Source organism: Ovis canadensis, chromosome 6, assembly GCF_042477335.2.
Source record: "Ovis canadensis isolate MfBH-ARS-UI-01 breed Bighorn chromosome 6, ARS-UI_OviCan_v2, whole genome shotgun sequence".
Taxonomy (NCBI): domain Eukaryota; kingdom Metazoa; phylum Chordata; class Mammalia; order Artiodactyla; family Bovidae; genus Ovis; species Ovis canadensis.
The window spans coordinates 38,109,503-38,124,784 of NC_091250.1; the positions used below are offsets into that span (position 1 = coordinate 38,109,503).

The 15,282-nt window shown below is 39.4% G+C and overlaps 1 protein-coding gene across 3 annotated transcripts in view; it reads left to right on the plus strand.

Annotated features, from left to right (window-relative positions):
* The window catches only part of MANBA (mannosidase beta), a 120,910-nt gene that overhangs the window by 32,890 nt on the left and 72,738 nt on the right, over window positions 1–15,282 (plus strand). For all 3 annotated transcript variants that reach the window (XM_069593606.1, XM_069593607.1, XM_069593608.1), the window contains 2 exons: window positions 1,562–1,737; window positions 2,800–2,910. In XM_069593606.1, the coding sequence (XP_069449707.1) occupies window positions 1,562–1,737; window positions 2,800–2,910 (287 nt within the window). The remainder of the gene's footprint in view (window positions 1–1,561; window positions 1,738–2,799; window positions 2,911–15,282) is intronic.

The window sequence follows — 15,282 nt, forward strand, 5'->3', positions numbered from 1 at the left end:
CAGTGGAAACAGTGTCAGACTTTATTTTTGGGGGCTCCAAAATCACTGCAGATGGTGACTGCAGTCATGAAATTAAAAGACGCTTACTCCTTGGAAGAAAAGTTATGACCAACCTAAAAAGCATATTCAAAAGCAGAGACATTACTTTGCCAACTAAGGTCCATCTAGTCAAGGCTATGGTTTTTCCTGTGGTCATGTATGGATGTGAGAGTTGGACTATGAAGAAGCCTGAGCACCGAAGAATTGATGCTTTTGAACTGTGGTGTTGGAGAAGACTGTTGAGAGTCCCTTGGACTGCAAGGAGATCAGCCCTGGGATTTCTTTGGAAGGAATGATGCTAAAGCTGTAGCTCCAGTACTTTGGCCACCTCATGCAAAGTGTTGACTCATTGGAAAAGACTCTGATGCTGGGAGGGATTGGGGGCAGGAGGAGAAGGGACGACAGAGGATGAGATGGCTGGATGGCATCACTGACTTGATGGACGTGAGTCTGAGTGAACTCCGGGAATTGGTGATGGACAGGGAGGCCTGGCATGCTGTGATTCATGGGGTCGCAAAGCGTCGGATACAACTGAGCGACTGAACTGAACTGAAGGGCTTCCCAGGTGGCACTAGTGGTAAAGTACGTGCCTGCCAGTGCAGGAGATGTAAGAGATGTGGGTTCAGTCCCTGGGTTGGAAGATCCCCTGGAGAAGGGCATGACCACCCACCCCAGTATTCTTGTCTAGAGAATCCCATGGACAGAGGAGCCTGGTGGGCTACAGTCCATAGGGTTGCTCAGAGTCAGACATGACTGATGTGACTTAGTATGCACACAAGGGAAGCCAGAGGCAATATGATTAGGAGCTAAAGGTGAGGCAAGTGTCAAAGATTTAGGGATATTTTAGAAAATAAATAGCTTTGGATCAGATTGGAGTGCGTGCTTCCATTTAAAAATGATTAAAATGTGGTAAAGGGAATATGAATACTTTTCTGGATAACCTTTCAGTTCTCCTGTTGCATTATCACACTTTTGTGCTTATCCATATCCCGTTATTCTCTTAGCTCATAGGTGCAGGGGCCATGTTTGTTTACCCTGGTTGCTATTTAAGTCCTATCACTCAGCAAAGTACATGGCATATAGATGGTTCTATTTCTTGGATTAATAATCTACATTTAAAATACATCTTTATTTTTTGCACATCTGATTAATTCTAATACAACTAAGTTTATAACTTATTATATGGCTTAAAAACCCTTAGTATTTTTACTTTACAAAAAGGAAAAAGCAAGAGTTTATCAATCTTGAAAGATTTATACTATCTTTTCACTTATAATTTTCTACTTATGCCTTGTTTATAAAGTTTTTGTGACTTACGATTGTAATAGTTTTGAGTAGAAGTATATACAAAAAATATAACTTTGGTTATTCTTCTTTAGAATGAAAGATTAAACATTAAAACAGTTTTCACTGAACTCTTGATCATGATTGCATTTGTGGAGCACTTACAGTTTAGAAGCTGCTTTGGTCTTTTTTCAAAGAATTCTACATAATATATATATTTTTTCTTTTTATACCTTAGATAACTATATGGAGACATGGAATCTTAAAATAGAGTCTTCTTTTGATGTTGTCAGTTCAAAGCTGGTTTCTGGTGAAGCGATTGTAGCCATCCCTGAATTAAACATACAGCAGAGAAACAACATTGAACTTCGACATGGAGAAAGGACTGTTAAGCTCTTTGTGAAAATCGACAAGGTGAATGCCAGCACTTTCTGAGAGGCTACAAGATGGAAAGCAATATTGTTCAAAAGAAATGCTTAGAAAAAAGGAACTGAATGTTAAGGGAAAATGTGCCTTTTCCATTTTCTCCTTTACTTTTAACCTGTTATATATTTTTTGTGTGTGCTAGCTAAGGAATGATTTCTTCCAATTTTAAGAATAATACAATGGAGGTTATGTGATTAATTTGGCATCCTCTCCTCTCAAGAAGTCAGGTGTGTTATAGTTTATTTTTTCTGCAGTATTTGCAGTATCTTAAATCCAAAATGCATCCTAACCATCATATTTGAATGCTGTGATTATTTTTGATACTGGTAAACTATTTTGAATATTGGTGCTTATCTGAATACAGAATTCTAATTCTCAGTTTATAATCTTTCATGAGTAGAAGTGGACTGGATTTTACTTTCTCTTTTTCATTTTCTTTTCTTGCAATTGACAATTGTGAGCTGAAAAGGATGGAGCAAATCAGCATTCAGTGTCTGTTCAGATAAAGTAAGAACTCAAAACACTTTTCTAGTCATGGGCTTGAAAGAAGAGTTCACCTCAAAGTCCAATTCTAAATGTTAAGAATGTAGAATAAATGTCAACTGAGTGTTGGAATGAGGATGAGATGGTTGGATGGCATCACCGGCTCAATGGACATGGGTTTGGGTGGACTCCGGGAGTTGGTGATGGACAGGGAGGCCTGGCGTGCTGCGACTCATGGGGTCGCAATCGGACACGACTGGGTGACTGAACTGAACTGAGTGTTGGGATGGGAATACTTGTTTTTCTGAATGCCCACATTATTTTGTTCTTTTCGTTCTTTCTCCTCCCTTTTGATATAAATTAATCCATGCTAAACTCCCAGCATGTCATGTTTTTTAAATGTTTGTTATCTATGGATTGGTATAATTTGGCATGAAACAGGGAGGGAGATTGATATTGCTCTGTGCTTGACTATGAGAAGTTGCTATGATGCTCTGAATTACTGTATTATTTTGCTGAAAATATGCCACAGATTACTTAGACGAACTTAATATTATTCTTTAAAAGGCTGTTATTGTAGAAACTTGGTGGCCTCATGGACACGGAAACCAGACTGGGTACAACATGACAGTTACTTTTGAGCTGGATGGAGGCTTACGTTTTGAAAAATCAGCTAAGGTAAGCAAATACTTTAAGATATTTTGTGAAAAAAGTATATATATTTTTGTTAAAATAGCAATACAGATCTTTATAGAAACAGAAGAAAACAACAAAACTTCTGTAACCCCACCACTTGGAGATAGTTGCTAGTAATAGTCATGCATTTAAAAGCTTCTAATATATGTGTATTTGTCTTTTTAATGGGCCAGACATTGCACGTTATTTTCTTTATATTCTATATTCTACTGTGCTTTAAATTGTGCTTTATGCCAACATAATAGATATATGTAATTTTATTGTTGTTGCTTACTCAGTGCAACCCCATGGACTGTAGCCCGCCAGGCTCCTCTGTCCATGATGTTCTCCAGGCAAGAATACTGGAGTGGGTTGCCATTTCTTTTTCCAGGGGATCTTCCCGACCCAGGGATCGAACCCATGTCTCCTGCATTGGCAGGTGGGTTCTTTATTGCTGAGTCACAGGGAAGCCATACATAATTTTACAGCTCAAATATTAACTATAAGTTTCATGTGAAAAATAGAATCCCTTGTCCATCCAACCCTTTCTATTTCTGTTTTCTACTCCTCAGAATCAATACTTTTTAACTTTTACTTGTATATTCTGCTGATTACTTTCATTTCCTCAAATAACCTGCTTCTACCAGTATTTGCTAATTTTTCAGTTTGGTATGTTATCTATGGACTTCAGACCTAGAGGATGAGGAACCTATATGATTCTCTCTGATGACCCCCCTTGGCCCCCAATATACCATCTTGCCTCCGTCTCCCTCCCAATGTAGTCATATGCCCATTTTTTGTTAACTCAGTTTTCAGTGTTTATACTATTATGTTATGAAAACTCTCTTCAAACTTGAACCACATGGTGTCCTGAAATTATATTTTCTTTCTTGTGCAATTTTCTGTTTTCCTAACAGTAAATAATTTCCTCATGTTTCCAGTTTTTGTTTTCTCTTTTTTACTTCCTTTAAATCATGTACAGACTCTCGAATATACCTTTTAAATTTAGTCACACTCACTGGTAATCTATTTATTGTTTATTATTATTTTTTTAAATTTTGTTATATTTTGAAACTCTGTCTCCTAGAGCCATTTTCTCGTCTCCCTGATCTTGCTTATTTCCTGTCTAGACCTTCTATTTAACTGCAACTTCCTTTTATTATCATTCTAGAAATTCCCTCCATCTGTCTTCTAGGAGTTCTGAGTATTTCCTTCATCTTTCTCTTGGATTAAAAATAGAATCCTGATTCTTTAGACCCATATTTCTTTCTCTCTCTCTTTTTTTTTTTGACCCTCCACTTATGTTAAAACACTTTCTTCAGTAGATTCCTGAGAATGTGTTGTAGATAAAGTGTAATTACATTCTAATCTCTGTTTTCTTATATAGATCTGTTTGTGTTTACTTCTGGAAGCTTTTAGGATTTTGTTATCTTTGATTATCTAGTATTTGAAAATTCGAAAATGAGTGGATTTTTGTTTTTGTTGTGCTGGTTGTCTTGTGGGCTCTTCTGATCCTGAAACTCAGTCTGGTTTTGTTTTATATTTCTGGTACAGCTATTAATCAGAATGGACCTCCTAGAGTGAGAATTATTCTTAGATATCCCCTTCTTTATCCCATCTTGTCTTATTCTGTGTTCTGGGAAATTTACTTGATTTTATCTTAATTTTTTAAAACTTCTCATTTTATGTTGGAGTATAGCTGATTAACAATGTTGTGATAATTTCAGGTAGACAGCAGAGGGACTCAACCATACATATACATGTATTCACTCTCCCCCCAACTCCCCTTCCTTCCATGCTGCCACATAATGTTGAGCAGAGTTCCCTGTGCTACACAGTAGGATTATCTTATGTTTTAAAATTACATATATTTTGTTATCACTTTAACTATTTCTAAACAGTTTTGATATTTTAAAAATGCATCATATTTATATTTCACGGTTATAGTATCTTCTTATTTCTCTGAGAATTTTAATTATTAGTTTTGAAGTTTTCTTTGCATTTTTGTTTTCCACATTCCTTTATTTCTTTACTTGTTTTAGGCTCTTTTATCTTAGAGACTTTCCTGGAGTGTCAGTTATTCTTGCTATGGATTTATTCTGAAGATTAAATCACAAAAATGCAGATGAGAAGACCTGTGTGAGCCTCAGTGTTCAGTATTGAGGTGGAAATTCAGCTTTATCATGTGGTGATGCCCATGTGTGTATAGATCTTCTGTGTGTGTGTCTGTGTGTCTGTATCTGTGTGTTTAGCTTTGCCAGTGAGGACATTCTCCAGTCTTGTGTCTGGGGAATATAAAACTGGTTGTTATCATTCAAAGAGTCTAGTGGCAGGAGGGGATTAAGCTTCTGACCGTCAAATGTAGTTTCATCAGGCCACCCCCCTCTCATGATGTGCTTTGTATCCTCAAGCCTCTCTGAGCTTCTCAGTTGCTCAGTCGTGTCTGACTGTTTGCGACCCCATGGACTGCCGCATGCCGGGATTCCCTCTCCCAGAGCTTGCTCAAACTCATGTCCATTGAGTCAGTGACGCCATCCAACCATCTCATCCTCTGTCATCCCCTTCTCCTCCTGCCTTCAATATTTCTCAGCATCGTGGTCTTTTCCAATGAGTCAGATCTTCGCATCGGCTGTCCAGTGTATTGGAGCCTTAGCTTCAGCATCAGTCCTTCCAATGAATGTTCAGAACTGATTTCCTTTAGGATTGACTGGGTTTGATCTCTTTGCAATCCAAGGGACTCTCAAGAGTCTTCTCCAACACCACAGTTCAAAAGCATCAATTCTTCAGTGTTCAGCCTTCTTTATAGTCCAACTCTCAAATCCATACATGACCACTGGAAAACCATAGCATTGACCATATGGACCTTTGTCAGCAAAGTAATGTCTCTGCTTTTTAATACGCTGTATAGATTTGTTATAGCCTTTCTTCCAGGAGGCAAGAGTCTTATAATTTCATGGCTACAGTCCCATCTGCAGTGATTTTGGAGTCCAAAAAAGTAAAGTCTCTCACTGTTTCCATTGTTTCCCCATCTATTTCCCATGAAGTGATGGGACTGGATGCCATGATCTTAGTTTTCTGAATGTTGAGTTTTAAGCCAACTTTTTCACTCTCCCCTTTCACATTCATCAAGAGGCTCTTTAGTTCCTCTATACTTTCTGCCATAAGGGTGGTGACATCTGCATATCTGAGGTTATTGATATTTCTCTGGGCAATCTTGATTCCAGTTTGTGCTTCATCCAGCCCGGCGTTTCTCATGATGTACTCTGCATATAAGTTAAATAAGCAGGGTGACAATATACAGCCTTGACCTCCTCCTTTCCCAATTTGGAACCAGTCTGTTATTCCATGCCTGGTTCTAAGTGTTGCTTCTTGACCTGCATACAGGTTTCTCAGGAGTTAGGTAAGGTGGTCTTGTATTGCATCTCTTTAAGAATTTTCTACAGTTTGTTGTGATCCACACAGTCAAAGGCTTTACTGTAGTCAATGAAGCAGAGTAGATTTTTTTCTGGAACTCTCTTGCCTTTTTGATGATCCAGTGGATGTTGGCAATTTGATCTCTGGTTCCTCTGCCTTTTCTAAACCCACCTTGAACATTCGGTAGTTCATGGTTCACCTATGGTTGAAGTCTCGCTTGGAGAATTTTGAGCATTACTTTGCTAGCGTGTGAGATGAGTGCAATTGTGTGGTAATTTGAACATTCTTTGGCATTGCTTTTCTTTGCAATTGAAATGAAAACTGACCTTTTCCAGTCTTGTGGCCACTGTTGAGTCTTCCAAATTTGCTGGCGTATTGAGTGCAGCACTTTCACAGCATCATCTTTTAGGATTTGAAATAGCTCAACTGGAATTCCATCACCTCCACTAGCTTTGTTCATAGTAATGCTTCCTAAGGCCCATTTGATTTCACATTCCAGGATGTCTGGCTCACGGTGAGTGATCACACCATTGTGGTTATCTGGATCATTAATATCTGTTTTGTTTAGTTCTTGTGGGTATTCTTGCCACCTCTTCTTAATATCTTCTGCTTCCTGTAGGTCCTTATGATATCTGTCCTTTATTGTTTCCATCTTTGCATAAAATGTTCCCTTGGTAGCTCTAATTTTCATGAGACATCTAGTCTTTCCCCTTCCATTGTTTTTCTCTATTTCTTTGCATTGATCACTGAGGAAGGCTTTCTTATCTCTCCTTGCTATTCTTTGGAACTCTGCATTCAAATGGGTATATCTTTCCTTTTTTCCTGGAATTCAAAAAGAAAAGCTTCTCTTCTTTTTTCAGCTATTTTTAACACTTAGACAGCCATTTTGCCTTTTTGCATTTCTTTTTCTTGGGGATGGTTTTGATCACTTTCTCCAGTACAATGTCACAAACCTCCGTCCAGAGTTCTTCAGACACTCTGTCTATCAGATCTAATCCCTTGAATTTGTTTGTCACTTCCACTGTATAATCATAAGGGACTTGACTTAGGTCATACCTTAATGGCCTATTGGTTTTCCCTACTTTCTTCAATATAAGTTTGAATTTTGCAATAAGGAGTTCATGATCTGAGCCACAGTCAACTCCCGGTCTTGTTTTTGCTGACTGTATAAAGCTTCTCCATCTTCGGTTGCAAAGCAAACCTCTCTGATGCTGACTGGCAAAATGATAGGTGAACTTCAGGATCCCTCCTCCAAAGTAACATGTTTCAGTTCTGCTTTGGGATTAAAACTTCTAAGTCATTATGCATAAAACTGCATCTTCATGTTACTTTAAATATTCGAAAATTGAGTTGAGATTGGGCATGGAGCTGTCTAGAGAAGACAGTGGGGATAAACAGCCCTTGCGCTTTAAAGTAATGCTGTTGAAGTACCTCTCGAGAAGGATCAATCTTACCCTGCTCCAAATATAGCTGGGACCGGAATTTAAAGCAAAATGCAATTCATACTGCTGTATGGCAGAGATTGAACCATTATTGTAAAGCAATTATCGTTCAATTAAAAATAAATAAATAAAAAATGCAATAAAAGTGTTTTCCTCTGAAGGAATAACCATCTATTTTGCCTCCAAATCTTTAAATAAGTCATATGGTAACCTCAGATAGAGGATATTGAAGGACGCAATTTGACTTTGGTCTAAAGAAATGACTAGGTCCTGCCAGGACTAGGGATTGCTTGGTATTTATTAGCTTCAGACTACTTATTGTCCTTCAAATGCCATTTTCATGCATGTATGCTGGGACAATAAAGATGAGGTAACTTCAGTGTGGCTTGGGATAGTGTATAGTAAGTGGTGTTAATTACTCCCATAGATTTTCTATTTCCCCTGACATCAGCCTTTGGTGTTTGCGACTGGCACTGGCTGTGGTTGTCCTCTGGTGTCACCTCCCATTTTTTTTTAATATAAATTTATTTATTTTACTTTACAATATTGTATTGGTTTTATGCATCAACATGTATTACCTCTTCTGTGGGCCAGACACCAAGCTCAGTTTGGAGCTCTACCCTTCAGGAGCTCCTTTTCTGTTTTGTGATTGTTTAGTTATGCTCTGTATTATCTGAGGCACTGTGAGTGTGTGTGTATGTGCCCATAATATCTACAGGAAGCATGTCCTAGAGTTACCTAAAGAGCCAAGACTTTCCCTCTCATTCTGTCTTGACAGAAGACATGTGTGCTCTCCCATGTTGAGTTTCTTGTGAGTTATCTTTATGAAAGGGTAGAAAAGAATGAGTCATTCCACCTTACCAAAGAAAAAGAAAAGGAACTTCTGAGTTGTTGTGTGTGTTGGATATAAGTCTATTTCAGTTCAGGCTAATATGGTTGCATTATTGTTTATTAATACAAAGATGCCACTTTCAACTGATGAGCTACAGGAGTAAAGGAATAAGTACTGCCTCACTCCTTGTGTTAATGCATGTTTGTGCAATGTGCCTGTTCGCTGGGGCTGCTGTAGAGTATTTTTGAAGCTCATTCATTCACTCAGTACTTAGGGATCATCTACTGTGTTCCTGCCACTTTGATAGGCTCTGACGATAGAACAGTGAATAAGACACCCTGTCCATTTCTTTCTAAGATTTTAGTAAAACTAATAATTCAGCTGGGAAATTAAATATTTAAACAAGCAATTGCAATAAAGTACGATAAGCACTCTGGAGAAATATAGAGCACTATGTGAGCACAGGGCAGGGCCACCATGGACAGACTTGCAGAGAAGGTGATCTGTGCCCTGAGGGAACAGTAGAATTCAACTGTGCAGTACAGCAAAGAGGCAGAGGGCAAGAGTATGTCAAACCCAGGGTCTTGAAGGAATATTGTGTGTTTGTGGAGGTGAAAGAAATTTCAGTGTGGCTGTGTTTGAGTCTGAGGTAGAATAGGATGATGTTATAAAGGTAGGCTGGGGCAAGATTCCATGGAGCCTAGTAAGCCATGTGAAGGAATTAGACTGTCCTGAGGACATTGGGGATTTTTGAAGGGTTTTAAGGGGAGAGCCAAAGAATGCTCAAACGACCGCACAATTGCACTCATCTCACACTCTAGTAAAGTAATGCTCAAAGTTCTCCAGGCCAGGCTTCAGCAATACATGAACCGTGAACTTCCTGATGTTCAAGCTGGTTCTAGAAAAGGCAGAGGAACCAGAGATCAAATTGCCAACATCCGTTGTATCATCAAAAAAGCAAAGAGAGTTCCAGAAAAACATGTATTTCTGCTTTATTGACTATGCCAAAACCTTTGACTGTGTGGATCACAATAAACTGTGGAAAATTCTGAAAGAGATGGGAATACCAGACCACCTGACCTGCCTCTTGAGAAATCTGTATGCAGGTCAGGAAGCAACAGTTAGATCTGGGCATGGAACAACAGACTGGTTCCGAATAGGAAAAGGAGTACATCAAGGCTGTATGTTGTCACCCTGCTTATTTAACTTCTATGCAGAGTACATCATGAGAAACGCTGGGCTGGAAGAAGCACAAGCTGGAATCAAGATTGCCGGGAGAAATATCAATAACCTCAGATATGCAGATGACACCACCCTTATGGCAGAAAGTGAAGAGGAACTAAAAGGCCTCTTGATGAAAGTGAAAGAGGAGAGTGAAAAAGTTGGCTTAAAGCTCAACATTCAGAAAACGAAGATCATGGCATCTGGTCCCATCACTTCATGGGAAATAGATGGGGAAACAGTGGAAACAGTGTCAGGCTTTATTTTTGGGGGCTCGAAAATCACTGCAGATGGTGACTGCAGCCATGAAATTAAAAGACACTTACTTCTTGGAAGTAAAGTTATGACCAACCTAGATAGCATATTCAAAAGCAGAGACATTACTTTGCCAACAAAGATCCGTCTAGTCAAGGCTGTGGTTTTTCCAGTGGTCATGTATGGATGTGATAGTTGGATTGTGAAGAAGGCTGAGTGCCGAAGAATTGATGCTTTTGACCTGTGGTGTTGGAGAAGACTCTTGAGTGTCCCTTGGACTGCAAGGAGATCCAACCAGTCCATTCTGAAGGAGTCAGCCCTGGGATTTCTTTGGAAGGAATGATGCTAAAGCTGAAACTCCAGTACTTTGGCCATCTCATGCGAAGAGTTGACTCATAGGAAAAGACTCTGATGCTGGGAGGGATTGGGGGCAGGAGAAGAAGGGGACAACAGAGGATGAAATGGCTGGATGGCATCACGGACTCGATGGACGTGAGTCTGGGTGAACTCCGGGAGTTGGTGATGGACGGGGAGGCCTGGCGTGCTGCGATTCATGGGGTCGCAAAGAGTCGGATATGACTGAGCGACTGAACTGAACTGAACTGAAGGGGAGAGCAGTGATCATACTTGTTTTATGTAGATTATGTAGATAAGATTGGAAGAATGACAGGATTAGGAGGCCAGTCAGAAGATTATGGTGGTAACTCAGGCACAAGATGACTACTGCTGAGGAGTTAGATTTGAGAGAGATTAGGAGGTAAAATTTGAGAGAAATTTAGGAGGCTTAATGATGTATAGAGATAGGAGAGGATGATTTATGAATGATTCTTAATTTGCTGGTTTGTGCACCTGAATGTCAGGTGGCAGTTCTGTGTTAAAGACTCAGAATGAAGAACACATTTGGAAGATGAGATGAAATGAAAATTATTTCTGTGTTACAGGTGTTTTGTGTGGAGTGATTGAGAGATATCCCCACAATAATATTTGATGAGCACTTCATTATGTGTGTCTAGAGTTTAAGAATTAGATCTAGGTTAAAGATACAGAAAGTCAACGGAATATAGATGGTTTTAGCCATCGTCAGGGAATGAACTACTTAAGTTACTCAAGTAATGGAGGCCAAGCTAGATATTTGAGGAAAGCGAAGACTTAAGAAAAGGCTGGAGAGAGCTAAGGCACTGTGATAGGACTGTGAGGCAGCACTGGGGTTGAAAACTGTGCGTCTCTTTTCTGAGAGTCACAGTATCTTCACTTTGAAAGAATTATTGATTTCTTTTTTTAATTTTAATTTTTTAACACCAAAAACATTTCATATTGAGATATAGCTGATTAACAATGTTGTGGTATTTTCAGGTGAACAGCAGAGGGACTCAGCCATACATATCCATGTTTCCATTCTCCCCCAAACCCCTCTCCCATGCAGGCTGGCACATAACAATGAGCAGAGTTCCATGTGCTGTACAATAGGTCTTTGTTGGTTATCTGTTTTAAATACAGCAGTGTGTGCATGACCTTCCCAAAGCCCCTAACTATCCCTTCCCTGGCAACCCTAAGTTCATTTTCTAAGTCTGCGAGTCTTTTTCTGTTTTGTAAGTAAGTTCATTTGTATCATTTCTTTCTAGATTCCACATATAAGGGATATTGTATGGTATTTCTCCTTCTCTGTCTGACTTACTTCACTCAGTATGACACTCTCTAGGTCCATACATGTTGCTGCAAGTGGCATTATTTCATTCTCTTTTAATGGCTGAGTAATTCCACTGTTTATATGTACTATATCTTTATTTTTTTCTCTTGTAGAGAAAAATTTTATTTTGCAATGTTTTCAGTATGTTCACTTCACATGTCTTTCCTATCAGTTAGCTGGAGCCTCATACACAGTTTGGTAACTTGGAGTCAGCTCCAGTGAGAGTATATTCCCCTCTGCATCACACATCCCATATACTTCTTAACTTCGGGAAGAATGAAGTGGCCCTAATGTTTATACAGCTGAAAGCAAAGCCCTAATTGGCACTCTGATCCATAGGACATTTGTACTGTTTGCCCTTTCCCCTCACTGTATCCCGAAGCCCAGTGACTGGTTTCCAGGGTGCCCTGATGTCAGCTCCCATAGCCTCATTCCTCTGCTCTCATAACACTCAGCACGGTGAACACTTGTAACTACTGATTTACTGAATTGCTCTGTTTTTCTCAGCAGAGTGTGAGCTCCACGAGCAGGATTCCTCTTTCACTACCTGTCTCCTCAGCACCAGGCATATTATGATTGCCCAATAAATTATGTTGAATTTAAGAAAATGAAAGTTTACCTTAAAAAAAAAAATCTGTCATATGATAGCACCCGGGTTAATTGTTACCTTTGGGGAAGAGAGATGGGTAGTGACAGGGCAGGGGCATGAAAAGGCTGCTCTCCTTTCTCTTCCTCCACCTGCTTCCTGGACACATTCACCCCTTGATCATTACGCAGCTAAACTTGCGATGGTGCATCTCCTGAGTGTGCTGTGGTTGCTTAGTCACGCAGTTGCGTCTGACCCTTTGTGCCCCCATGGGCTGTAGCTTGCCAGGCTCCTCTGTCTGTGGAATTTCCCAGGCAGGAACACTGGAGGGGGTTGCCATTTCCTTCTGCATATATGCACAGTCTCTCCTCTATCCATCCCTTTGTTGGTAGACATTTAGACTGCTTCCATGTCTTGGCTACTGTAAACAGTGCTGCAATCAACATTGGGGTGCGTATCTCTCTTCGGGCCATGTTTTTCTCCAGATAATGCCCAAGAGTGGGATTGCAGAGTCATATGGCAGCTCTATTTTTAGCTTTTGAAGGAACCTCTATATTGTTCACCATAGTAGCTGTATCAGTTTGCCTATTCCCGCCAGCAGTGCAGTAGGGTTCCTTCTCTCCACACCCTCTCCAGCATTTGCTGTTTGTGGATTTTTTGATGATAGCCATTCTGACCCATGTGAGGTGATATCTCATTTTGCATTTGCGTTTAGCATTTAGTTTTGATTTGCATTTAGCAATGTTGAACATCTTCTCATGTGTCTACTGGCTATCTGCATGTCCTCTTTGGAGAAAAGTCTGTTCAGGTATTCTGCCTTTTTTTTTTTTTTTTGAGTGGGTTGTTTTGATGCTATTAAGCATCATAAGCTGTTTGTAAATTTTGGAGACTAATCCCTTATTGGTCACGTCATTTGCAAACATTTTCTCCCAATCTGGGTTGTCTTTTTATTTTGATTATTGTTTCCTTTCATGTGCAAGAGCTTTTGAGTTTAAGTAGGTCTCATTTGTTTATTTTTGCCTTTATTTCCATTATTCTGGGAGATGGATCAAAAAAGATGTTGCTGTGATTTATGTCAGTATTCTACCTATGTTTTCCTCTTGGAGTTTTATTTTGTCTGGTTTCACATTTAGGTCTTTAATCCATTTTGAGCTTATTTTTGTGTATGGAGTTAAGGAATGATCTAATTTCACTTTTTTACATGTGGCTGTCAAGTTTTCCCAGCACCATTTGTCAAAGAGACTGTCTTTCCAACATCATTTAGTCTTTCCTGCTTTGTCATAGAATAATTGACCATAAAGTGCATGGGCGTATCTCTGTGTTTTCTATCCTAGAACTACCGATTTCTGATGGTGACATTTTAGGCTGGTTTGGTGGTGTTTTGCAAGCCATTATAGGTATGTGGTACGGACTTCCCTGGTGGCTGAGACAGTAAAGCGTCTGGCTACAATGCGGGAGACCCTGGTTTGATCCCTGGGTTGGGAAGATCCCCTGGAGAAGGAAACAGCAACCCACTCCAGTACTCTTGCCTGGAAAATCCCATGGACGGAGGATCCTGGTAGGCTACCGTCCATGGGGTCACAGAGAGCTAGACACAACTGAGCGACTTCACTTTCACTATAGGTATGTGGTAGGTTTAAAATCGTTTTCTGAACCCTCTGCCTACCCTGATTTTATACATGCTAATTATATTTATATTTGAGCAATACTTTAAAGTTTAGGTGAGACTTGAATCCAAAACTCAGTATATTTCTCTTCTGTGATTTTTGAAGTTATCTTCTTATTCTGAAATGTTAGGGGAATGATAATTCTGTGTCATGTAGGAGTCAAGGTACTATTTTATTTAGCTCATTAAAATCATAACAATAACACTTTAATCAGTTTTGTAATTTTGCTCCTTAGGAGATTCAGAAGAGAGCTGTGAAGGTGATTAGAGGAGGAAAGGATAAAGGAAAGAGATAATGTAACTGGAAGGCGAGATGATTCTTTCATTTGTTATTTATGGTATTTTTTCATTCAGCTGTAGTAGGACTGACCTGAGGGAAGACGAGAGCTTGAAGAGGAGTGTTAGAGGTCGAGGTTACTCCCAGGAGAGGCTGTATCAGAGTCAAGGCTGTTTATGCTAGAATGAATAACTGAAGAGCAACTCCAAACTCATTTGCAGGGATCTTTAAAGAGTGTTTATGACCATTTGACTGGGGTGGTAGAAGTTGAATTGAATGATCTCTTAATGCCTTCCCACACTTCCATAATTGCTCACAAGAGGAAATCAGAATGATGTAAAAATTTGAGCTGCTTTGCAAATTTCAGAAATCAATATTGGCATCTGAAATATAGATTAAAAGTATAAATTATTGCCAAATTTGGTTAAGAGAGCTGATACCTAATTCACCTTGTTTCCTTCTAGAGTAGTTCTTCCAGGGAATTCAGTTTCTTGCCAGTCCCAAATTTCTTAGTTTTCAAACTTGCCAGTATTTTAGCAAGTGAAGAGATGTGACTGCTACTTGCTATCATAATCTGTTTCCTGGCAGGAGTCTCTTAGTCTGAGTTCTTTCCAGCCTTTATTTGGTGGGAATGTGTCAGACTGGGATTTGTGTTTATTTATTGCAGAGTATAACACACAAGAGAAAAGAAACGGAACATAAGTAAAATGCTTAATGAATGATCAGAAGTTGAACACCCATGTAGCTGTCATCCTGACCAAGGAACAAGAGCATTACTAGCACCTCAGAGGTTCCCGGCTCTTGCCAGCTTCCCTGATTACTACCCTCTTTCCTTTTTGTGGATCCACAACTGGCTTCTAACACTATAATTTATTTTTGCCTGGTTTTCAGTTTTGTTTCCATGGAACTAAATCATTTGTATGCTTTTGTGACTGGCTAACTTGGCTCAACATTATATTTGTGACATTTAGATACGTTGTGGTGTGTAACCCTAG